The sequence below is a fragment of the Pipistrellus hanaki genome (genome assembly GCF_964339955.1).
Source record: "Pipistrellus hanaki genome assembly, chromosome: 16".
Lineage (NCBI taxonomy): Eukaryota > Metazoa > Chordata > Mammalia > Chiroptera > Vespertilionidae > Pipistrellus > Pipistrellus hanaki.
In genome coordinates this window covers 1,330,253-1,348,887 of record NC_140518.1, presented here as the reverse complement: position 1 = coordinate 1,348,887, position 18,635 = coordinate 1,330,253, and the positions used below count along the sequence as shown (strand labels likewise).

The following is an 18,635-nucleotide window of genomic DNA, read 5'->3' as shown; positions in this document are numbered from 1 at the left end:
AGCACACCCAAGTGAGAGCACACCCAGGTGAGGGCACACTCAGGTGAGGGCACATCCAGGTGAGAACACACCCATTCACCCGAGGGCACACCCAAGTGAGGGCACACCCAAGTGAGGGCACACCCAGGTGAGGGCACACCCATTTACCCAGGTGAGAACACACTCAGATCAGGGCACACTCAGATGAGGGCACACCCAGGTGAGGGAACACCTATTCACCCAGGTGAGGGCACACCCAAGTGAGAACACACTCAGGTGAGGGCACACCCAGGTGAGGACATACCCATTGGCCCAGGTGAGGGCACACCCAGGTGAGGGCACACTCAGGTGAGGGCACACCCAGGTGAGGACATACCCACTGGCCCAGGTGAGGGCACACCCAGGTGAGGAGGCACACATTGCCTCCCTGCCCCTCCCAAACTCCCCCCGGAGAGCACGAAGCTAGGGAGACCAAAGGTGAATGACACGATGGGTTATATTTAATCCCTGGAGCGGAGAAGGAGTAAATACCACATAAGACTTAGAAGCCAAAAAATAATAATAATAATAAAAAGGAAAAGATTTTTTACTAAAGAAACAATTTCTCTATAGAAAAATAAATACTATAAACGTTCAAAGAAAAATCACACAGTGAGAAAGAGGTTGGTAGCGTGTATAACTAAAGATGAATCCTTCATAAATAAAAGGCGATGGCAAATGAGTCATAAAGGACAAACAGCCAATAGGAACACACGCTCGCTGGAAAATAGAAACGGCCATTGAACACGGACGGGGACGTGCTCCGCCCACTCAGAACTTTAAAAAGTCAACTCGTAAGCCCTCCGGTGTGGCTCAGTGAACAGAGCGTCGGCCTGCGGACTGACGGGTCCCGGGTTCGATTCTGGTCAAGGGCATGTACCTTGGCTGCGGGCACATCTCCAGTGGGGGGTGTGCAGGAGGCAGCTGATGAATGTTTCTCTCTCATCGATGTTTCTAACTCTCTATCCCTCTCCCTTCCTCTCTGTAAAAAATCAATTTTATATATATATATATATATATATATATATATATATATATAGAGAGAGAGAGAGAGAGAGAGAGAGAGAGAGAGAGATATATATATATATATATATATATATATATATATATATATATATATATATATATATTTTAAATCCAACTAACAAGAGGCCAGGAAACACTTCCCGAGCTTGGTGCTGACGAGGAGTGAGTGAGCAGACACCGCGATGGGCAGTGGGTGGAGCTGTATTGGGAAGCTCTGGGAAGGGCTGTCTGACGCTCTGTATTAATCTTTGAACCCAGGTGCCTTTGATGGGACAATTCCACTGCCAGGACCCTCTCAGACTGATTTCCCCTCAGAGTAAGCTGACGTGTACGTGCAATATACTACGCGCAATATTGTTATCACAGCAGGAAATACACGTGGTCGGCAAACTGCGGCTCTCAAGCCACATGTGGCTCTGCGGCCCCTTGAGCTTTTAGCGAAGGCCAGCTTCGGAGGACCCTAATTAGGTTAATGTACCTACCTATATAGTTCAAGTTTAAAAAATGTGGCTCTCAAAAGACATTTCAGTCCTCGTCCTGTTGATATTTGGCTCTGTTGACTAATGAGTTTGCCGACCACAGCCCTAGGAAATAAATTATGGGACACCCATATGATGGCATCATCAACAACCTTTCTTTACATTTTTATTCATTTATAGCATGTTTTTATTTATTTGAGAGAGAGAGAGAGAGAGGGAGAGAGAGAGAGAGAGAGAGAGAGAAACATCAATGACAAGAAACATCAATCGGCTGCCTCCTGCACACCCCCCACTGGGGATCGAGCCGCAACCCGGGCCTGTGCCCTGACCCAGAATCGAACCAGCAACCCCCTGGTGCCTGAGACGACGCTCAACAGCTGAGCCACGCCGGGCAAAAGCACACCTTCCTGTTAAACAAGGGAGAGCTGCACGTGCTCAGAAACCGTGTCACCAAAGAGGAAGGTTCCAGAACATCAGCCCTCCCTCACACTGGAGTGAGACATTTTCTGGGGAAATGCACCAGCCACCCTGGGCCGTGGGACGGAGGCCAAGACGGGGTGAGGGCCCAGAGCGCTGAGTTTCCGCTTGTGAACTTTTCTTCACGGTTTTAACGTTTTTGCCAGGAGCGAGCCCACCTTTCCCACAGAAAGCCGGCTCTCAGGAGGCGAGAAGCCCCACCTGTGGTTTCCTCGGTGATTTAATTACCTCCCGCTCCGTCTCTCGTGTTAACATCATCGGAGCTCACTGCAGCGGAAAAGGCAGAAAGCACAGGTTTTTCAGATGGAGACAAAAATCCTAACCACCTTCCCACTCCCGTCATCAAAACGTACGCGACTCACACTGGGGTTTACCCCCACCGTGGCCGGCCGGTGTGGGCGGACACGCAGGGCCTTTTTCCAGCACCTACTGCTCCGCACACCCTCCGCCATCCCCCTCGGACATAAACATGCTCGCCAGCTGGTGTGGCTCAATGGGTAGAGCGTCGGCCTGTGGGCCGCAGGGTCCTGGGTTTGCTTCTGGCCAAGGGCGATGAAGTCCCGGAGACGTGGCCTGGACAGCTCCTTCTTCCTTCTAACACAGAGCACCATGCACTGCTCCCAGCACAGGACCCGGCCTCCCTGGGGGCGAGGGCCTGCACCGGGCGCAGCTCAACGAGCAGCACTGCAAATGAACCTGTGGCCCCCGGCCGGTGTGGCTCAGTGGATAGAGACGGAAGGGTCCCGGGTTCGATTCCAGTCAAAGGCATGTACCTGGGTTGCAGGCTCGATCCCAACCCCAGTCAGGGTGCATGCGGGAGGCAGCCAATGGGTGTGTCTCTCTCACATCAATGTTTCTCTCTCTCTCCCGCTCCCTCCTGATCTAAGAATCAGGGGAGATTACCCTCAGGTGAGGATCAGAAACAAGGGGAAGTGCCCTAACCGGTTTGGCTCAGTGGATAGAGTGTGGACTGAAGGGTCCCAGGTTCTATCCCGGCCAAGGGCATGTACCTTGGTTGTGGGCGCATCCCTGGTGGGCGTGCAGGAGGCAGCTGATTGGTGTTTCTCTCTCATCGATGTTTCTAACTCTCCCTCTCCATTCCTCTCTGTGAAAACTCAATAAATATATATTTTAAAAAAAAAAAAAAAACAACAGAAAGTGCCCGTGAAAGCTCCTGTCAGCTCCGAGGGGCGGGAGGGGACGTGAAGGCCTTGGTTAACCGTCCCCAACGCATGTTCCCCCTTTGGTCCCAGAGCCTCCGTCGCCCCATCTGCTGGCGGGCTCTGTGCCTGGGGTGCTCACGCCCGGCCCGGGCGCTGGGACTTCGGGGACCCCTCCAGCTCCGTCAGTGCGGGCCACGCGCTGGCTGCCAGGCCCGAGCCCCGGGACAGAGGCCCCGCAGAACAGGAGCAGCCCGGGGCCCCGCCACCCTCGCCTCCTCCCAGGGCAGCCCCGGTGGAGGAGGGAAGGCCTATGGGGGCGGAGCAGATGGGGCCGCTCGGACCCCCGCACGGCCGCCATCTGTCCTGACAGCCAGCCGTCTGCCCGGGCAGCCCTCCTCGGGCCTCCATCTGCCACAGCCTGGCCCTCCTCCCAGCTCCGCCAGGGCCCCGGGAAGGGGTGGGTGCCAGCCAGAGCCAGGCCTGCTGCCGCGGGCCGGCCCATCTGGCACCCCTGCCGGGAAGGGGGCAGGAGCCTGGATGGGCACCTCCACTTGCAGGGAGGGCAGAGGGAGGAGGCCTGGGCGGGAGGCGGGTGGCGGAGGTGGGCAGCGGGGAGGGTCGCCCCTGTCAGGCAGCCCGGCTGGACAGGCCCTGCTGGGACCCAGCTCCTCCTCCCCGCTGGCAGCCCCTGGGGTCGGGGTGCTGGTCTGCCCCCCAACAGGTCCCCGGGCTGAGAGGAGAGCTGTCTCTCCCAGGGCCCAGGCGGCTGGTGGGGAGCAGGACACCGGAGCCCAGCTCTGCCTCGGGCCCAGCAGCCCCCCAAGTCCCCCCGCCACTTGCTCAGTGGAGCCGACGCTGAGGGGCCCGGCCTGCCTTGGGGAGCCCACCTCAGGCACCACACAGAGGGCCCCCGGGAGACGCTGAGCCTGCAGGCAGCTGGGGTGTCAGGGGGACCCCTGCCCCTCTCTGCCTCAGGTCCCCTTCACTTATGGAAACACCCCCCTCTCTCCCTGCCCCCCTATACATAGCGAGATCGCTCCCTAGAGCCGAAAGGTCAGGGCGGGGTCCTCCCCGGTGAGAGGTGCTGGGGGCACAGGGAGGAGGCGCCCCCACCTCATGAACCCCTGGAGGCTGCCGGCCTGCCTGGTCCCACAGGCCCCCCCTCTCCACCTGCTCTGAGCCCCCAGGACGGCACCCAACAAGGAGGGTGCCCAGCAAGCTGCCAATCAGAGCGTTGCCCCGCCCCCATGCAGAAGGCCCCTCCTGGGGACCCCCAGGAAGAGAGGGTGCCCTCCTGCGGAGCCTGGGGTCCCCTCCCCGCCATGCACCCCGGGCAGAAGCAGCGCCCAGCGCCCCCACCAACTTGGCCCCCCAGCCTCGGGCCCACGTTGAGGTCAGGGAGGGCGCAGGCACCCAGCTAACGTCTGTCTTCCCTGCAGGAGCGCCGGGTGGACAGGCCCTGGGCACCCACGTCGGCGGGTGGAGGGGGCTTTGGGCTGTAGCTGGCGCCGGCAGGGGCACCAGCTTGCGGGCGGTGGGGATGGCACCGAGCCCCCCTCCGCCAGCCCAGCCCCAGGGCCGCTGAGCCCGGAGCCGCTGCATTGGTGGCTGGACAGCGCCACCTGGTGGCCGTGTGGGAGAGCACAGCCAGGCCTGGTCTCCGTTCCCATCCCAGCGAGGAAGGGGAGGGAGGAATATCGTGATGAGAGAGAATCTGAGACAGCTTCCTCCGCACGCCCCACTGGGACCGAGTCCACACCCCGGCCTGTGCCCTGACGGGAGTCGCACCCTGACCTCCTGGGTCATAGGTCGCCGCTCAGCCTGGCTTTCGGTGGCTTGTTTTCAATTCCCTTCCTGGCTCTTCGGCCTGGTTCCTTCCTGCTCCCTGCGGCTCGGTGGTCAGCACCCCGCCCGCCCTCTCCCCGGCCCTGCTGGGACGGCTGGCTGTCAGTCACCCCAGAAAGAGCCTCTCTCCCTCGGGCCCCCCAACGCGGCGCACCCCTCACCCACCAGCCAGGCCGCCCCTGGCCCACGACGGGCACACCACGCCCGGACAGGAGCCACGGGCGGCCAGGCTGAGACACGGGGAGCGTAAGGGCAGTAAATCCACGGAGGGAGGAGAGGACCAAGCCGCCGGGGAGCCCCCCGGGTCAATCGGCCCCGACTCTACCTCCCTTTCTGACGGCAGTCAGCGTCCCCACTGACTGCAGCAACAGGCGGGTTTTCTTCCTCGGAATTCCAGCTGCACGGGGGACGGACGGGGACAGACGGGGACAGACAGGGACGGACGGGGGACAGACGGGGGGGGGGGGGGCCGCGGATGGGACAGAGGAGCCACTTGCCGGCTCTTGTGCTTCCGGTCCTTCTCTCGGTGTGTGGGGGGGGGCGGTGTTACAAACATGGACACTGAGCCCACCGGCGTCCACTGACCAGCGAAGCCCCGGGGGGGGGGGTGGAGGGGGCCTGTGGGAGCCCCGCCCACAGAGCTTCCGCCAAAGGCCAGCCCCACGCAGCCCTCACCGGCCTTGGCTTCCACGACCCGCGGGGACAGGGCAACGCCCGAGGAGGCGGGCAGCCGGGGAGCGAGGGGGCGCCTGGCCAGAGACAGGCCTGCTGCAACGGCCCCTGGGGCAGCGGACGGGACCGGGCAGCCTGGCTTCCCCTGACCCGGCCACCAGCCGCCTGCACTGCGGCCCCGTCCCAGGCACTTTCCCCAGCCCCAGAGGCCCATCCCTGGCAGCCATGACCCTCTCTCCACAGCCTGGTGGGTGCCAGCCTGAGTGCCCCTCAGCCCTCAGCGTCCCCTCACCCCCGCTCCACCCCCGCCGGGTCCCAGGCCCCGGCTCCATGGGAGGGGGCAGTTACAGGTTTCTGCGGCTCCTGGTCCCAGACGGCAGCTCCAGTGCCATCGGCCTCCCCACGCAGGAGGGTCTCGGGGCGCACACTGACCCGCGGGTCCCGGTGGCCGGCAAGCACAGCCCCAGCTCCGCCCACACGCCCGCAATGGCCCGAGCGCCCACACGTGCCGGCCACCCAGGCTGTGCCGGCGCAGGGCCAGTGCGGGTGACACCTGCCTGGGCCCTGCCCTGCCGGTGCCCGCACCCCGGGCCGGACCAGGGATGAGCGGGAGGAGCGGGCCTGGCAGGACATCCTGGCCGCCCTTATCCGCCCACCGTGGCCAAAGGTGGGCCCTTATCACCCGATGGCTCCCGCTATCAGTGCTGTAAACACGTCCGGAGCGAGCTGTCCCCCGGCCCCGCGGGGGGGCTCAGCCCCATCTGTTTATGGAAACAGCCCCATAGACAGATAAACAGATGGCACCTGGCACAGTCAGCACCCACCCACCCCCACCTTTGAGCCTCCTGGAGGCGTGCCCCTCCCCCCCGACCTGTGAAGGCCTGGACTCGCCTCCTCCCGGCCGTCAGCGCCCCTCAGCCGGGGCACCGGGAGGAACACTGACAGGCACTCCTGCAGGAGAAGCTCCTGGAAGGTTCCAGGCCGAGTCCCAACTGCGGCCCCGGGAGCGGCGAGGACCACGGGGCGCAGGCTGAGGGGACCTGACAGACTGGCTGTGTGGGAGCCGGGGAGTCGCAGGGGCCGGACGTGCAAAGGGGGTGGCAGCACGCCTGGGCACTGTGGCCCCGCCCCTCCCCGTCCGTGGCCCGGCCTGTCTCCGGGGGCAGAGGGTGGGGAATCAGGCATGCGGGCCCTACACAGAGGGGCCCTCCCGTGGGAGAAGCACAGGGCGCTGGCCCAGGAGGGGGCCCAGAACCCCAGCTCCCAGCGATGGCGGGGATGGTGCTGGCCCAGGAGGGAGCCCAGAAGCCCAGCTCCCAGGGATGGCGGGAGGGCTGGCCCAGGAGGGAGCCCAGAAGCCCAGCTCCCAGCGATGGCAGGAGGGCTGGCCCAGGAGGGGGCCCGGAACCCCAGCTCCCAGCGATGGCGGGAGGGCTGGCCCAGGAGGGGGCCCGGAACCCCAGCTCCCAGCGATGGTGGAAGGGCTGGGCCGGCTCGCATTCTAAAACTCTGGTTCGGGCCCGGCCGGCAGGGCTCAGAGCGGCGACCTCTGAACCAGGAGGTCATGGTCAATTCCTGGTCAGGGCACAGGCCCTGGCTGCAGGCTCCATCCCCAGTGGGGGGCGTGCAGGAGGCAGCTGATCCATGATTCTCTCATCATTGCTGTTTCTCTCTCTCCCTCTCCCTCTCCCTCTCTCCCCTTCCCCATCTCTCTCTCTCTCTTTCTCTCTCTCACTAGTTCCCTCTCCCCTCACCCATCCTCCCCACAGGCAGTCCAGCTGCTGACCCAGGACACAGTCTGCAGTGTCCATGGGGATCTCACCGCCAGGCCGCCCCCCCAGGACACACCAGCCCCCCAGAACCCCAGTCCCCCCACCCACCCAGAGCCTGGAAAGGGTGGCCCAGCCAGAGACCCTCCCCTGCCCCCCCCAGGCTGAGGGAGGTGGGAGCTGAGGGAGGTGGGAGGCGGAGGGAGGGGGGAGTTGGAGGGAGGGGGGAGGCGGAGGGAGGGGGGAGGCTGAGGGAGAAGGAGGCTGAGGGAGGGGAGGCTGAGGGAGGGGGAGGCTGAGGGAGGGGGAGGCTGAGGGAGGGGGGAGTTGGAGGGAGGGGGGGCTGAGGGAGGGGGGAGGCTGAGGGAGGGGGGAGTTGGAGGGAGGGGGAGGCTGAGGGAGGGGGGGCTGAGGGAGGGGGAGGCTGAGGGAGGGGGGAGGCTGAGGGAGGGGGGAGGCTGAGGGAGGGGGAGGCTGAGGGAGGGGGGAGGCTGAGGGAGGGGGGAGTTGGAGGGAGGGGGAGGCTGAGGGAGGGGGAGGCTGAGGGAGGGGGAGGCTGAGGGAGGGGGAGGCTGAGGGAGGGGGAGGCTGAGGGAGGGGGGAGGCGGAGGGAGGGGGGAGGCTGGAGGAGGGGGAGGCTGAGGGAGGGGGGAGTTGGAGGGAGGGGGAGGCTGAGGGAGGGGGGAGTTGGAGGGAGGGGGAGGCTGAGGGAGGGGGGAGTTGGAGGGAGGGGGAGGCTGAGGGAGGGGGAGGCTGAGGGAGGGGGGGCTGAGGGAGGGGGGGCTGAGGGAGGGGGGGCTGAGGGAGGGGGGAGGCTGAGGGAGGGGGAGGCTGAGGGAGGGGGAGGCTGAGGGAGGGGGGGCTGAGGGAGGGGGGAGTTGGAGGGAGAAGGAGGCTGAGGGAGGGGGGAGTTGGAGGGAGGGGGGAGGCTGAGGGAGGGGGAGGCTGAGGGAGGGGGGAGGTGGAGGGAGGGGGGAGTTGGAGGGAGGGGGGGCTGAGGGAGGGGGAGGCTGAGGGAGGGGGAGGCGGAGGGAGAAGGAGGCTGAGGGAGGGGGGAGTTGGAGGGAGGGGAGGCTGAGGGAGGGGAGGCAGAGGGAGGGGGGGCTGTGAGGGGGAGACTCCAGGTCCCGCGGAGCGCTGTGACCAGCACATAATCCTGTTAAAATATTAATCCTCGAGGCGGTGGCTGAGATAAAGCCCGAGAAGTGATGAAAGTCCGGGCTGATACCAGGACCTTCGCTGATAAACCTGCCGCCAAGGTCGGCCGGGCCCCGCCATGGGGACAGCAGGCGCCCCGGTCTCCGTGGGGGGGGGCGGGGGGGCTCCTAATCTCTCCCAGGCTGGAGCCCCAGCCCCCCGCACCCCTCACCAGCCCAGGCCTCGCAGTGGCCGGCCAGCCGGGCGCATCCTGTTCGGAGGGTGTCCTGCTGCGCTGGCCGAGGACCGAGGACCGGCAGGGTCCGTCGGGCGCGGCCCTGGTGGGACCTGCTCATCCCGCCGCGTTCTTCCCTTCCCGCCCGAGGTCGGGCCCGCCTCCTGGGCGCCGGAATCCGTGCGCCGGGCTCCGGGGGCCGGGGGCCAGGGCCGGGCTCCGTGCACTGGCTCCGGGCCCGGGCTCTGGGCGCCAGGCTCCGGGCTCCGGGGGCTGGGGGCCGTGCGCCGGGCTCTGGGCGGGTCCATTGGCACCTGGCTGGGAAGGAGAACGGGGCAGGGACCCGGTGCGGGCCTCGGGGGACCGGCCCGCACGGCTCTCTGCCCAGCGGAGCCAGGCCCAGAGCTGGGCGGCTGGTTCTTCCCAGCCCGGCCCCCACGGGGCTCACCGGCTCGGGGTACGTGTGCACCGTGTCCACGCAAACCTGCTGCCCTCAGGAGCCCACTGGCCCTGCCTCTGACTTCCCGCCACCCAGCTCGGCGGCGACCGCTCCAAACTCTGGCCCGCCCGGCCGCTGGCTCAGGGCTGCGTGTGGATGGGGAACCAGGAGGTCACGGTTCGATCCCGTCAGGGCACAGGCTGGTGCGGGCTCCGTCCCCCGTGGGAGTGCAGGAGGCGGCCGGTCCATGCTTCTCTCCCGTCACTGATGCTTCTCTCCCTCCCTCTCCCTTCCTCTCTCTGACATCCACAAACACGTATCTTTAAGAAGACCACCCCCCTCAAAAAAAAGACCACCCCAGCTGGGTGCCCAGCCCTGCCTTGGCCTGTGACATGGCAGCCCCTGGCACATGCCCTGCCTCCTGCCCTGGACAGCCAGCGGGTAAGTCACCGCCTGCACAGCAGCCAGCGCCCGCATGGCCTTGGTGCTGAGAGCGCCACAGACCCGGGACCCCCAATGCTCTCCATGGGGCTGTGGTCCCGCCCCAGGCAGCACCCCATCTTCGCTGGCTGGGGGGCCTCTGAGCTCAGAGCACCAGAGGAGCGAGAATCAGAAAGGGGTGCAGCAAACCTGGGGTGTGACAGAGGCCCAGGGGGGCACATCCTATTTCCCCCCCCCATTGGCCAGCGTGTGGTCACATGGCCAAGCCTCCCTGCAGAGAATGCTAGGAAATGTAGTCTTTCTCGTTGGTGGCCATCTTGTGAAGACAGTGGATTTTACATTAAATTTTATGTTAGGTATTAGATTATATTCGCATAAAATCCAGGCTCCCCTGTGGCCTGCCTCCTGGTTTCAGCCTGAGCACGCCCCTCCCATGGCCCTGCTCCTCCCGTGACCTGCCCTCTGACCCCGTCACCCCAGCTGCCCGGGTGGGAACTGGCCGTCCCCGGAGATGCTCCCTTTCCTTCGCTCCCACGGCCACCACCGTGTCTGGGCCACGGCCACGGCCACGGCCTGAGGACGGCACACTCATCGCCGCCCAGCACCCAGCTCCCTGCCTGCCTCTCGCCCACCACCTGCCCTGCCCGGGCTGCCCTCCTACCTAGACCCGCGGGCGCCAGGGCCTGCTCGCCGCTCCAGGGCTCCGGATTGCACACGTGGCCTCGGCCCCGCCGGCCCTGCCCCCATCCTACCCGCCCCAATCACCCTCCCAGGAGGCCCACCCACCGCCCACCAGGTGCTGCCCACAAACACCCCATCTGGTCCCCTGCCTCACTCCCTGCGTCCTGTCCTGCCGTGTCCTCCTTTCATTGTGTGCCCACCAGGTGGACAGAGTCAGGAGCACGCCTGCCCCTCACTGCGGGGCCCCCAGGACTTAGAGCGGCTCCGTCAGGTGGGGAGGGGGTGAGTAACCAGTGTCACCCCAATAAATTCAATTTTTAAAAAGGGTGGTAAGCCGAAACCGGCGTGGCTCAGTGGATAGAGCGTCGGTCTGTGGACTGAAAGGTCCCAGGTTCGATTCCGGTCAAGGGCATGTACCTTGGTTGGGGGCACATCCCCAGTGGGGGGTGTGCAAGAGGCAACTGGTCGATGTTTCTAACTCTCTATCCCTCTCTCTTCCTCTCTGTAAAAACTCAATAAAATATTTTTTAAATAAATAAAATAAATAAGAGTGCTAAGTCCTCACCGTTGTGGCTCAGTGGATAGAGCATCAGCCTGCAGACCAAAGGGTCCCAGGTTTGATTCCAGTCAAGGGCATTAAAAAAAAAAAAAAAATTGGTAGGGAGAGAGACAGAGATGGAAAGATAGGGAGAGAGGAACATAAAGATAGAGAGAGAGAGAGAGAGAGAGAGAGAGAGAGAGAGATAAAGAGACAGAGATAGAGAGAGATAAAGATAGAGAGAAATAAAGATAGAAAGATAGAGAGATTGAGATGAGAGAGAGAGAGAGAGAGAGAGAGAGAGAGAGAGAGAGAGGGAGGGAGGAGAGAGGAGATAGTCGCTGAACCATGCCCCGGCCAGGGCTCTCCCCCCCCCCCCCCCGCCATGGGCACAGTGACAGGGCGCCCCTCTCTGAGCGCCTTGCCGACGAGGCCGCCGTGCAGCGCCCCCTGAGGACCGACAGGCCCAGAGGGAAGACACGGCTCTGCTGACCCGGCCCCAGTGTGGCTCCGCCCGCCAGCCCAGGACACCCCCCACCCTGAGCGAGGGCAGGAGGCCGTCCCAGGCTGGGCTCCCCGCGGCCCTGGGCTCCCTGGCCCTGGCACGCCCCCTCCCCTCCCCCGTTTCCGCATGGCCCTGGCCCAGGCAGGCCCGGGGCCCACGCACCCCAAAGGCCCCCGACTTCCAGGCTGTAGGTCAGAGAGTGGGGCCTGGGGACGGAGAGAGCGGGCAGGGGCCAGGCCACCCCGGGGAGGGCCCCTCTGCCCTCTGATCCTGGGGCGTGCCCCCCCCCCCCCCCGCGAGGACACACGCCCGCGGGGGAGGAGCGTGGGCAATAAAGGCAGGGGCCACGGCCTCTGCCCGAGCCTCGGAGAGCAGGTCAGACGCCGGCGACCCTGGGACTTCGCTCCCCTCCGTCCGCGGCAGGAACACGCCCGCCCCGGCGCTCAGACAGCCGCCATGAGCCGCCCGGCCGCCCTCCTGGCCGTGGCCGCGGCCCTGGCCGCCCTCCTCGCCCCGGGGGCGGGCAGGCCCGTCGGCCGGCAGGGCTCCCGGCACAAGCTGCTCCTGGTGTCCTTCGACGGCTTCCGCTGGGACTATGACCAGGACGTGGACACCCCCAACCTGGACGCCATGGCACTGGACGGCGTGAAGGCCCGCTACATGACCCCCCCCTTCGTCACCATGACCAGCCCCTGCCACTTCACCCTGGTCACCGGTGAGTGTCGCTGCGGAGGGGGCCGGGGCTGAGGGGCCAGGGGAGCAGGGTGCACACAGCCCTGCCCCAGGGGCCCCATGCGGGGCAGAGGGGAGCCAGGAGGGGACACTGGCTGGGGAGACAGCGTGGCCAGCAGCCCTCAGCATTGGCAGCAACTGGTCTCTCCGGCAACAGTGACCTCAGCCCGGGGGCAACCCAGGAGGCCTTCCCGGAGGAGGTGAGTGTGGCCGGGACGCAGAGATGAGTCTGGGGCGCCAGCTTCATCTTTTCTTTTTTATTTTAAATCCTCACTCAAGGCAGCGGACACGGAACATGGGACAAGGGTGTTTTTCCATTGGTTTTTAGGGAATGGAAGAGAGAGGGAAAGGGAGAGAGAAACCTCAATGTGAGAGAAACACATCGATTGGTTGCCTCCTGCACACGCCCCGACCAGGGCCCGGGCCGGGCAGGAGCCTGCAACCGAGGTACGTGCCCCTGAGCGGAATCGAACCCAAGACATGTTGGTCTGCAGGACAACTCTCTATCCACTGAGCCAGGCCAGCCGGGGCGTCCCTCCATCTGAACCTAACGCTTACACCTGCCAGGACCCCGTGGGCAAACAGGCCGCCTCTGAGGCGCTGGTGACGCGACTTTGGGGCGGCCCGTCCTCGCCCGCGCTTCTGTGGCCTCCGCCCCGGCACACACACACACACCACCGGCACCGGCTGTCACCCCCTCGTCCCCCCACAGCTCCTCTCCGCCGCACGGGTCCGGGGGAGGGAGAGCCGCGCGCCCTCAGGCCCCGCCTCTGGGGCCCACGCTCCCGTGCATTCTCCACGCAGCACCAGCTGGCAGGCTGCTCGGACCCGCACCTTTCGTCCAGACGCCTGCCTGGCTCTCTGCCGAGGCTGGGTCCCATCTACGTCATCAGTCCCTCCCGAGAGCCACACAGGCGCAACCAATCTCTTTTTAATTGTTATTGATTTCAGGTGGGAGGGAGAGGGAGCGAAACATCCGTGATGAGAGAGAATCGTGGATCGGCTGCCTCCTGCACGCCCCCTACGGGGGACCGAGTCTGCAACCTGGGCCTGTGCCCTTGACAGGAATCGAACCCAGGACCCTTCCGTCTACAGGCCTATGCTCTATCGCTGAGCCACACTGGCCAGAGTCACACTGATCTTTTGCTAAAACCAATGAGGCTGCAAGCGACGCCTCCCAGGGGTTCTCAGGGGCTGGGGTGGGGCAGGGCGCGCTGGGCCAGCGGGTCGGAGCGCGTGGCCGTGGCCGTGGCCGTGGCCGTGGCCTTGGCCTTGGTAACCGAGCCCCGCCCATTCCCTCCACCTCCACGCAGGCAAGTACATCGAGAACCACGGCGTGGTGCACAACATGTTCTACAACACCAGCAGCAAGCTCAAGCTGCCCTACCACGCCACGCTGGGTGTGCAGCGCTGGTGGGACAACGGCAGCCTGCCCATCTGGATCACCGCCCAGAGGCAGGTAATGCCTGCGCCCCGGGGCCCAGCCCGCACAGGGCGCCCACCCTCCCCGTCAGACAGAAGCCACCTGTGGGCCCTGTGGCACTTGGGGAGGGGGGTCGCACGGGGAAAGGACCCCACTCGACACAAAGGTGTGTGACCTCAAAATGGCTCTGTCCCCTCCCCGAGGGGCGAAGGGAAAAGAGAGGAGCCGCCGTGTCAGCCCAGGAGTCCCATCGCCCCGAAATGTCTGGGGGGCTTCCGGGGTATAGCTCCTTGTCAATGGTGTCCAGTGGAGGGCACCCCTCAAGTCTGAGCCCCCCGTGGCTATCGGGCCCCACGCCCCAACCCCACACCCCCACCTACCCCAGTCCAACCCCGAGGCTTAGACGTTGGCCTGGGGGCTGCACGGGCAGCGGCCGGGGGGAAGGTGGGTCTGGGTAAACAAAGCAGCGGGTGGTTGACGGACAGACAGATGGATGGACGGATGGACGGATGGACGAGAGGGTGAAGGCTGGAAGGACAGTGTAGGGCACGGAGGAGGGGCTGACACTCCAGGGCATGGCCGTGGCAGGGAGGGGCCGGGCTGCAGGCCGGGAGGAGGGCTCTCAGCACCGGAGCCTCCGGAGGCCTGGCCGTGGCAGAGAGGCCTGGCATATCGGGCACCGGGCCTGGCGCTATCTATTGGAGCGGAGTCCACCGCACCGGCTCCGCCTCCGGAGGCTCTGCCCGCGATAAGAGCCTGTCAGACAGGGAAGCGGCGCCCGGCTGGTGTGGCCGCGACCCAGGAGCCAGGAGGTCGCTGGTTGGACTCGCGGATTCCTGGTCGGGGCACAGGCAAGGGTTATGGGCGCAGCCCCCTGTGGGGAGTGTGCAGGAGGCAGCCGATCGAGGATACTTCTCTCCTTGATGTTTCTCTCTATCCCTCTCCCCTCCGCTCTCTCTAAAAATCAATAAAAACATATGATTTTTAAAAGAATAAGTTCAGCCCTAACTAATGTGGCTCAGTGGATAGGGTGTCAGCCTGCGGACTGAAAAGCCCCAGGTTCGATTCTGGTCAAGGGCATGTACCTTGGTTGCGGGCACATCCCCAGTCGGGGGTGTGCAGGAGGCAGCTGATCAATGTTTCTCTCCCATCGATGTTTCTAACTCTCCATCCCGCTCCCTTCCTCTCTGTAAAAAAAAAAAATCAATAAAATATATATATTTTTAAAAGCATAAGTTCAGGGTTGCATGATAAAAAGTCAATGTACAACAAGCCATCTTAAATAAAAAGAAATGAAAAGGCTGGGCAGCAGTGGGCATGGCAAAGGGAGGGCGGGGGGGGAGGGAGGGTGCGCGGGGGGGGGGGGGGAAGAAGGGGCGCGGGGGGGAGGGAGGGGCGCGGGGGGAGGGGACTCGGGGGGGGGGGGTGCTGAGCCTCACGCTGCCTCCCCGCAGGGCCTGCGGACCGGCTCCTTCTTCTTCCCGGGCGGCAACGTCACCTACCGAGGCGAGGCGGTGATGCTGAGCCGCAAGGAGGGCATCCTGCACAACTACAAGGACGAGGCGGAGTGGCGGGCCAACGTGGACACGGTGCTGCGCTGGCTCACGCAGGACGGCCTGGACCTGGTCACGCTCTACTTCGGGGAGCCGGACTCCACGGGCCACCGCTTCGGGCCGGACTCGCCGGAGCGCAGGGCCATGGTGCAGCAGGTGGACCGCACGGTGGGCTACTTGCGCGACAGCATCCGGCGCAGCGGCCTGGAGCGCAGCCTCAACCTGGTGGTCACCTCCGACCACGGCATGACCGCCGTGCGCAAGGCCGGCGACCTGGTGGAGCTGCACCGCGTCCCCGGCTTCTCCTTCAAGGACATCGAGTTCGAGCTCGTGGACTACGGCCCCAACGGGCTGCTGCTGCCCAAGCCGGGGCGGCTGGAGCAGGTGTACGCCGCGCTCAAGGGCGCGCACCCCAAGCTGCACGTCTACAGGAAGGAGGACTTCCCCAAGGCCTTCCACTACGCCAACCACCCGCGCATCACGCCCCTGCTCATGTACAGCGACCCCGGCTACGTCATCCACGGGGTGAGGGCCCACGCGCGGCGGGGGGACGGGGGCCGGCGGGGGGGGGCTGCTGGTCTCTTCCCCGCCCCCTGAAGAGCACCCGTCTCCAGCCAGCCCCCATCTGAGGCACACCGGCCACCAGAGGGACACAGTCATCACGGCAATAGGTGTGCGTGCGTGTGCATGGGCATACATGTGTGCACACGCCTGGTGTTTGTGTGGTGTTACGTGTGCGTGTGTGTTGGCGCACTGTGTGCTTGTGTGTGCACGAGTGCCTGTGTGTGGTGCACGTGTGTGTGCGTGGGTACATGTGTGTGCTTGTGTGCACCTGCACGTCAAGTAACGTGTAGGGAGATCAGCCATACGAGTGACAGGGACAAGGCTGAGCCCTCAGAGGCCAGGGCGGAGCTCAGGGAAGGGAGATGCAGGTGGGGGGCTGAGGGGGGGGTGCGCTGCGGGTCGGGGCAGCCCGGCTGGGTGCTGGGGTCCCTGTCTATGTCACAGGGTCCTTGCAGAGGCGCTGGCTTCAGGCCACTGATCTTTTAAGGCTCAGAACCCCCGCCCCATGTCCGCACCCTTTGTGGAGGAAGGGGCTGTTGGGGGAAGGGGGGCTGGCGGAGGGGCGGGGGCCGGGGAGTCCCAAGAGGCCTCAGGACCACCCCCCCCCCCCCGCAGAGGGTGAACGTGCAGTTCAACAACGGGGAGCACGGCTTCGACAACGGGGTGCTGGACATGAAGACCATCTTCCGGGCCGTGGGCCCCAGCTTCCGGCGGGGCCTGGAGGTGGAGCCCTTCGAGAGCGTCCACGTGTACGAGCTCCTGTGCAGGCTGCTGGGCATCGCGCCCGAGGCCAACGACGGGGACCCCCGCGCCCTGCTGCCCATGCTCACGCCCGAGGCCGCCGGGGGCACCGGCGCCCCACCGACCACCACCCCCTCAGGTGAGGCCCGCCCTCGGCCTGCACCCTCGGCCCCAGCGGCTGCAGACGGGGCGCCTGCCACGGGGGGGGGGGGGGGGGGGGCCTGCTCCCTCCCTGCCCCGGCGTTCCCTCCGCAGCGTCCTCTGTGCCTCGCAGTGTGGGCGGCAGAACGGACAGGAGCGAGTTCAAGGTGCAGGGCGGAGGACCGGGAGGGTCGGCCCAGAGACAGGCCTTCTGGGTGAAGCCCCTCCAGGCCCCTGGTCCCAGGGAGCCCAGACTCCCCCAGAGGCACTCCTTCCTGAGTCCCACTGCCAGCTCCCACCTCCCCCACCCGGCCCGGCCCAGTGCAAAGGTCACGGGGAGCTGGACCACGGAGGGGGGGGGGGGGCTAGATGAGGGGGAGGCCGGGGCGCTGGGGAGGAACAAAGAGGGGTGCTGAGAGGTGACTGGGGGCTCGTGGGCGGCTTCGGGAGGAGCTGGGTGGTGACATGCCCCCGTGCCCCTCCTCCTGGGGCCTCCGACTCCCCACAGGGTCTGCACCCCTGCCTGGCGCCCCCGTGATGGCAGGCCTGCTGGCGGCTGCAGTTCTGGCCAAGGTCGCATAGTGCCACCGCTCAAGGTCAGAGCCCGGGAGGTGCAGGGAGGGTGGAGGGAGGGTGGTCCCCTGGCCCCCGTAGACCAGGCCCTGTCCCACCACAGAGGAGTCAGTCCTCGGCCAGGGCCTGGAGCAGCCCTTCAGAAACAGACGCCCAGCCTCCCCCTCTGCTTTGGGCTCTGCTCTGGGACCAGCAGGGAAAGACTAGCAACTGCAGAGGGGGTGCAGCGGGGGCGGAGAGGGGCCTGGAACACTAGAGCCAGCTCAGAGGATTCGCTTACTGAGGGACAGCCCCTTGTCTGCCCTGTGATGTCACAGCCCTTTGTCTGCCCTGTGATGTCATAGCCCCCGTGATGTCACAGCCCCTGTGTCTGCCCTGTGATATCACAGCCCCCTTGTCTGCCCTGTGATGTCACAGCCCCTTGTCTGCCCTGTGATGTTACAGCCCCTGTGTCTGCCCTGTGATGTCATAGCCTGTGTCTGCCCTGTGATGTCACAGCGCCTGTGATGTCACAGCTCCCCTGTCTGCCCTGTGATGCCACAGCCTTCTGGCCAGAGTGACGCAGGCTATTCACTCTGAGAAGGCAGTGGGGCTGGGGAGTCGGGCTCCGCCTGGCTCTGGAGGCGCAGGGAGCCAGGCAGCCAGGCCCCCAGCTGGCATCTGCCTTGGGAGCCAGGAGGGCGATGAGACAAAGGAAACCATGGCCCAGAGGACTGGGCGGGGGGGGGGGGGGGGGGGGCACAGGGCCACGCCAGGGTCTGACGTGGTGACTAAATGGGCCCAGACACGGGGCAGGAGCAAGGTTAGGGACAGGCACTGCCAGTCGAGGTCACCCAGAGGTCGGGCAGCACATCTGGGTGGCAGGGCAGAGGGGGCACATGAACCCATTCCGATGCCTTCGAGGTATGAGGGGTGGAGTGGAGGACAAAGGACACGGGCCTGAAGGCTGGGGGGACGGAGCCTGAGGCCCCAGGGTGCCTGAGCCGGGAAGGACGGGCACCTGACACGTGCGGAGCCGGGGACAGAGAGACAGAGGGCTGGGCCCACACGCCTGACTCCCCACCGCCCGCCCCAAATGCCTCCATCTCCTCAGCAACCCGCCCTCCCCCCCCTCCCACCATCTCTGCCAGGAAGCTCCACAGCTGCCCTCGCGGTGAGGACGGACACGCGGACCTGTCTCCCCAGCTGGCCAGAGAGGGCGCGCCGCGGGCCTCAGTGTCCCCACAGCACGGCCACGCTCCGTCGTCACACGCTGGCAGTCCGGCCCCTGCCCAGGCCCGCTAGTTCCACGGCCCAGCCCGCCCCTCCCTCTTCCCTCTTCCCTCTTCCCTCCTCCCTCCTCCTTCCTCCCTCCTCCCTCCTCCCTCCTCCCCCCAGAAAACCTTCCAGAGCGAAGCCTCCGTCTGCGGCCAAGTGGGGGCGCGCAGGAACCCCGCTCCGGAAGGTCCCTGTCCTGGACCACCCATCGCGGCCTCCAGGCAGC

At 65.3% G+C, this 18,635-nt stretch overlaps 1 protein-coding gene across 2 annotated transcripts; it reads left to right on the top strand.

Annotated features, from left to right (window-relative positions):
* Positions 1-11,769: 11,769 nt before the first annotated feature.
* ENPP7 (ectonucleotide pyrophosphatase/phosphodiesterase 7) lies at positions 11,770-18,635 on the top strand. Of its 2 annotated transcripts, XM_084862011.1 has the most exons (6): positions 11,770-12,140; positions 13,471-13,616; positions 15,035-15,658; positions 16,313-16,577; positions 17,088-17,175; positions 18,283-18,635. In XM_084862011.1, the coding sequence occupies exons 1-5, from the start codon at positions 11,882-11,884 to the stop codon at positions 17,159-17,161; spliced, it is 1,368 nt and encodes a 455-aa protein (XP_084718137.1). In that variant the 5' UTR covers positions 11,770-11,881; the 3' UTR covers positions 17,162-17,175; positions 18,283-18,635. The 2 variants fall into 2 exon arrangements, 1 of the variants encoding a protein (XP_084718137.1); XR_014792973.1 differs by lacking the exons at positions 17,088-17,175; positions 18,283-18,635 and having other exon boundaries at positions 15,035-15,804; positions 16,313-16,451.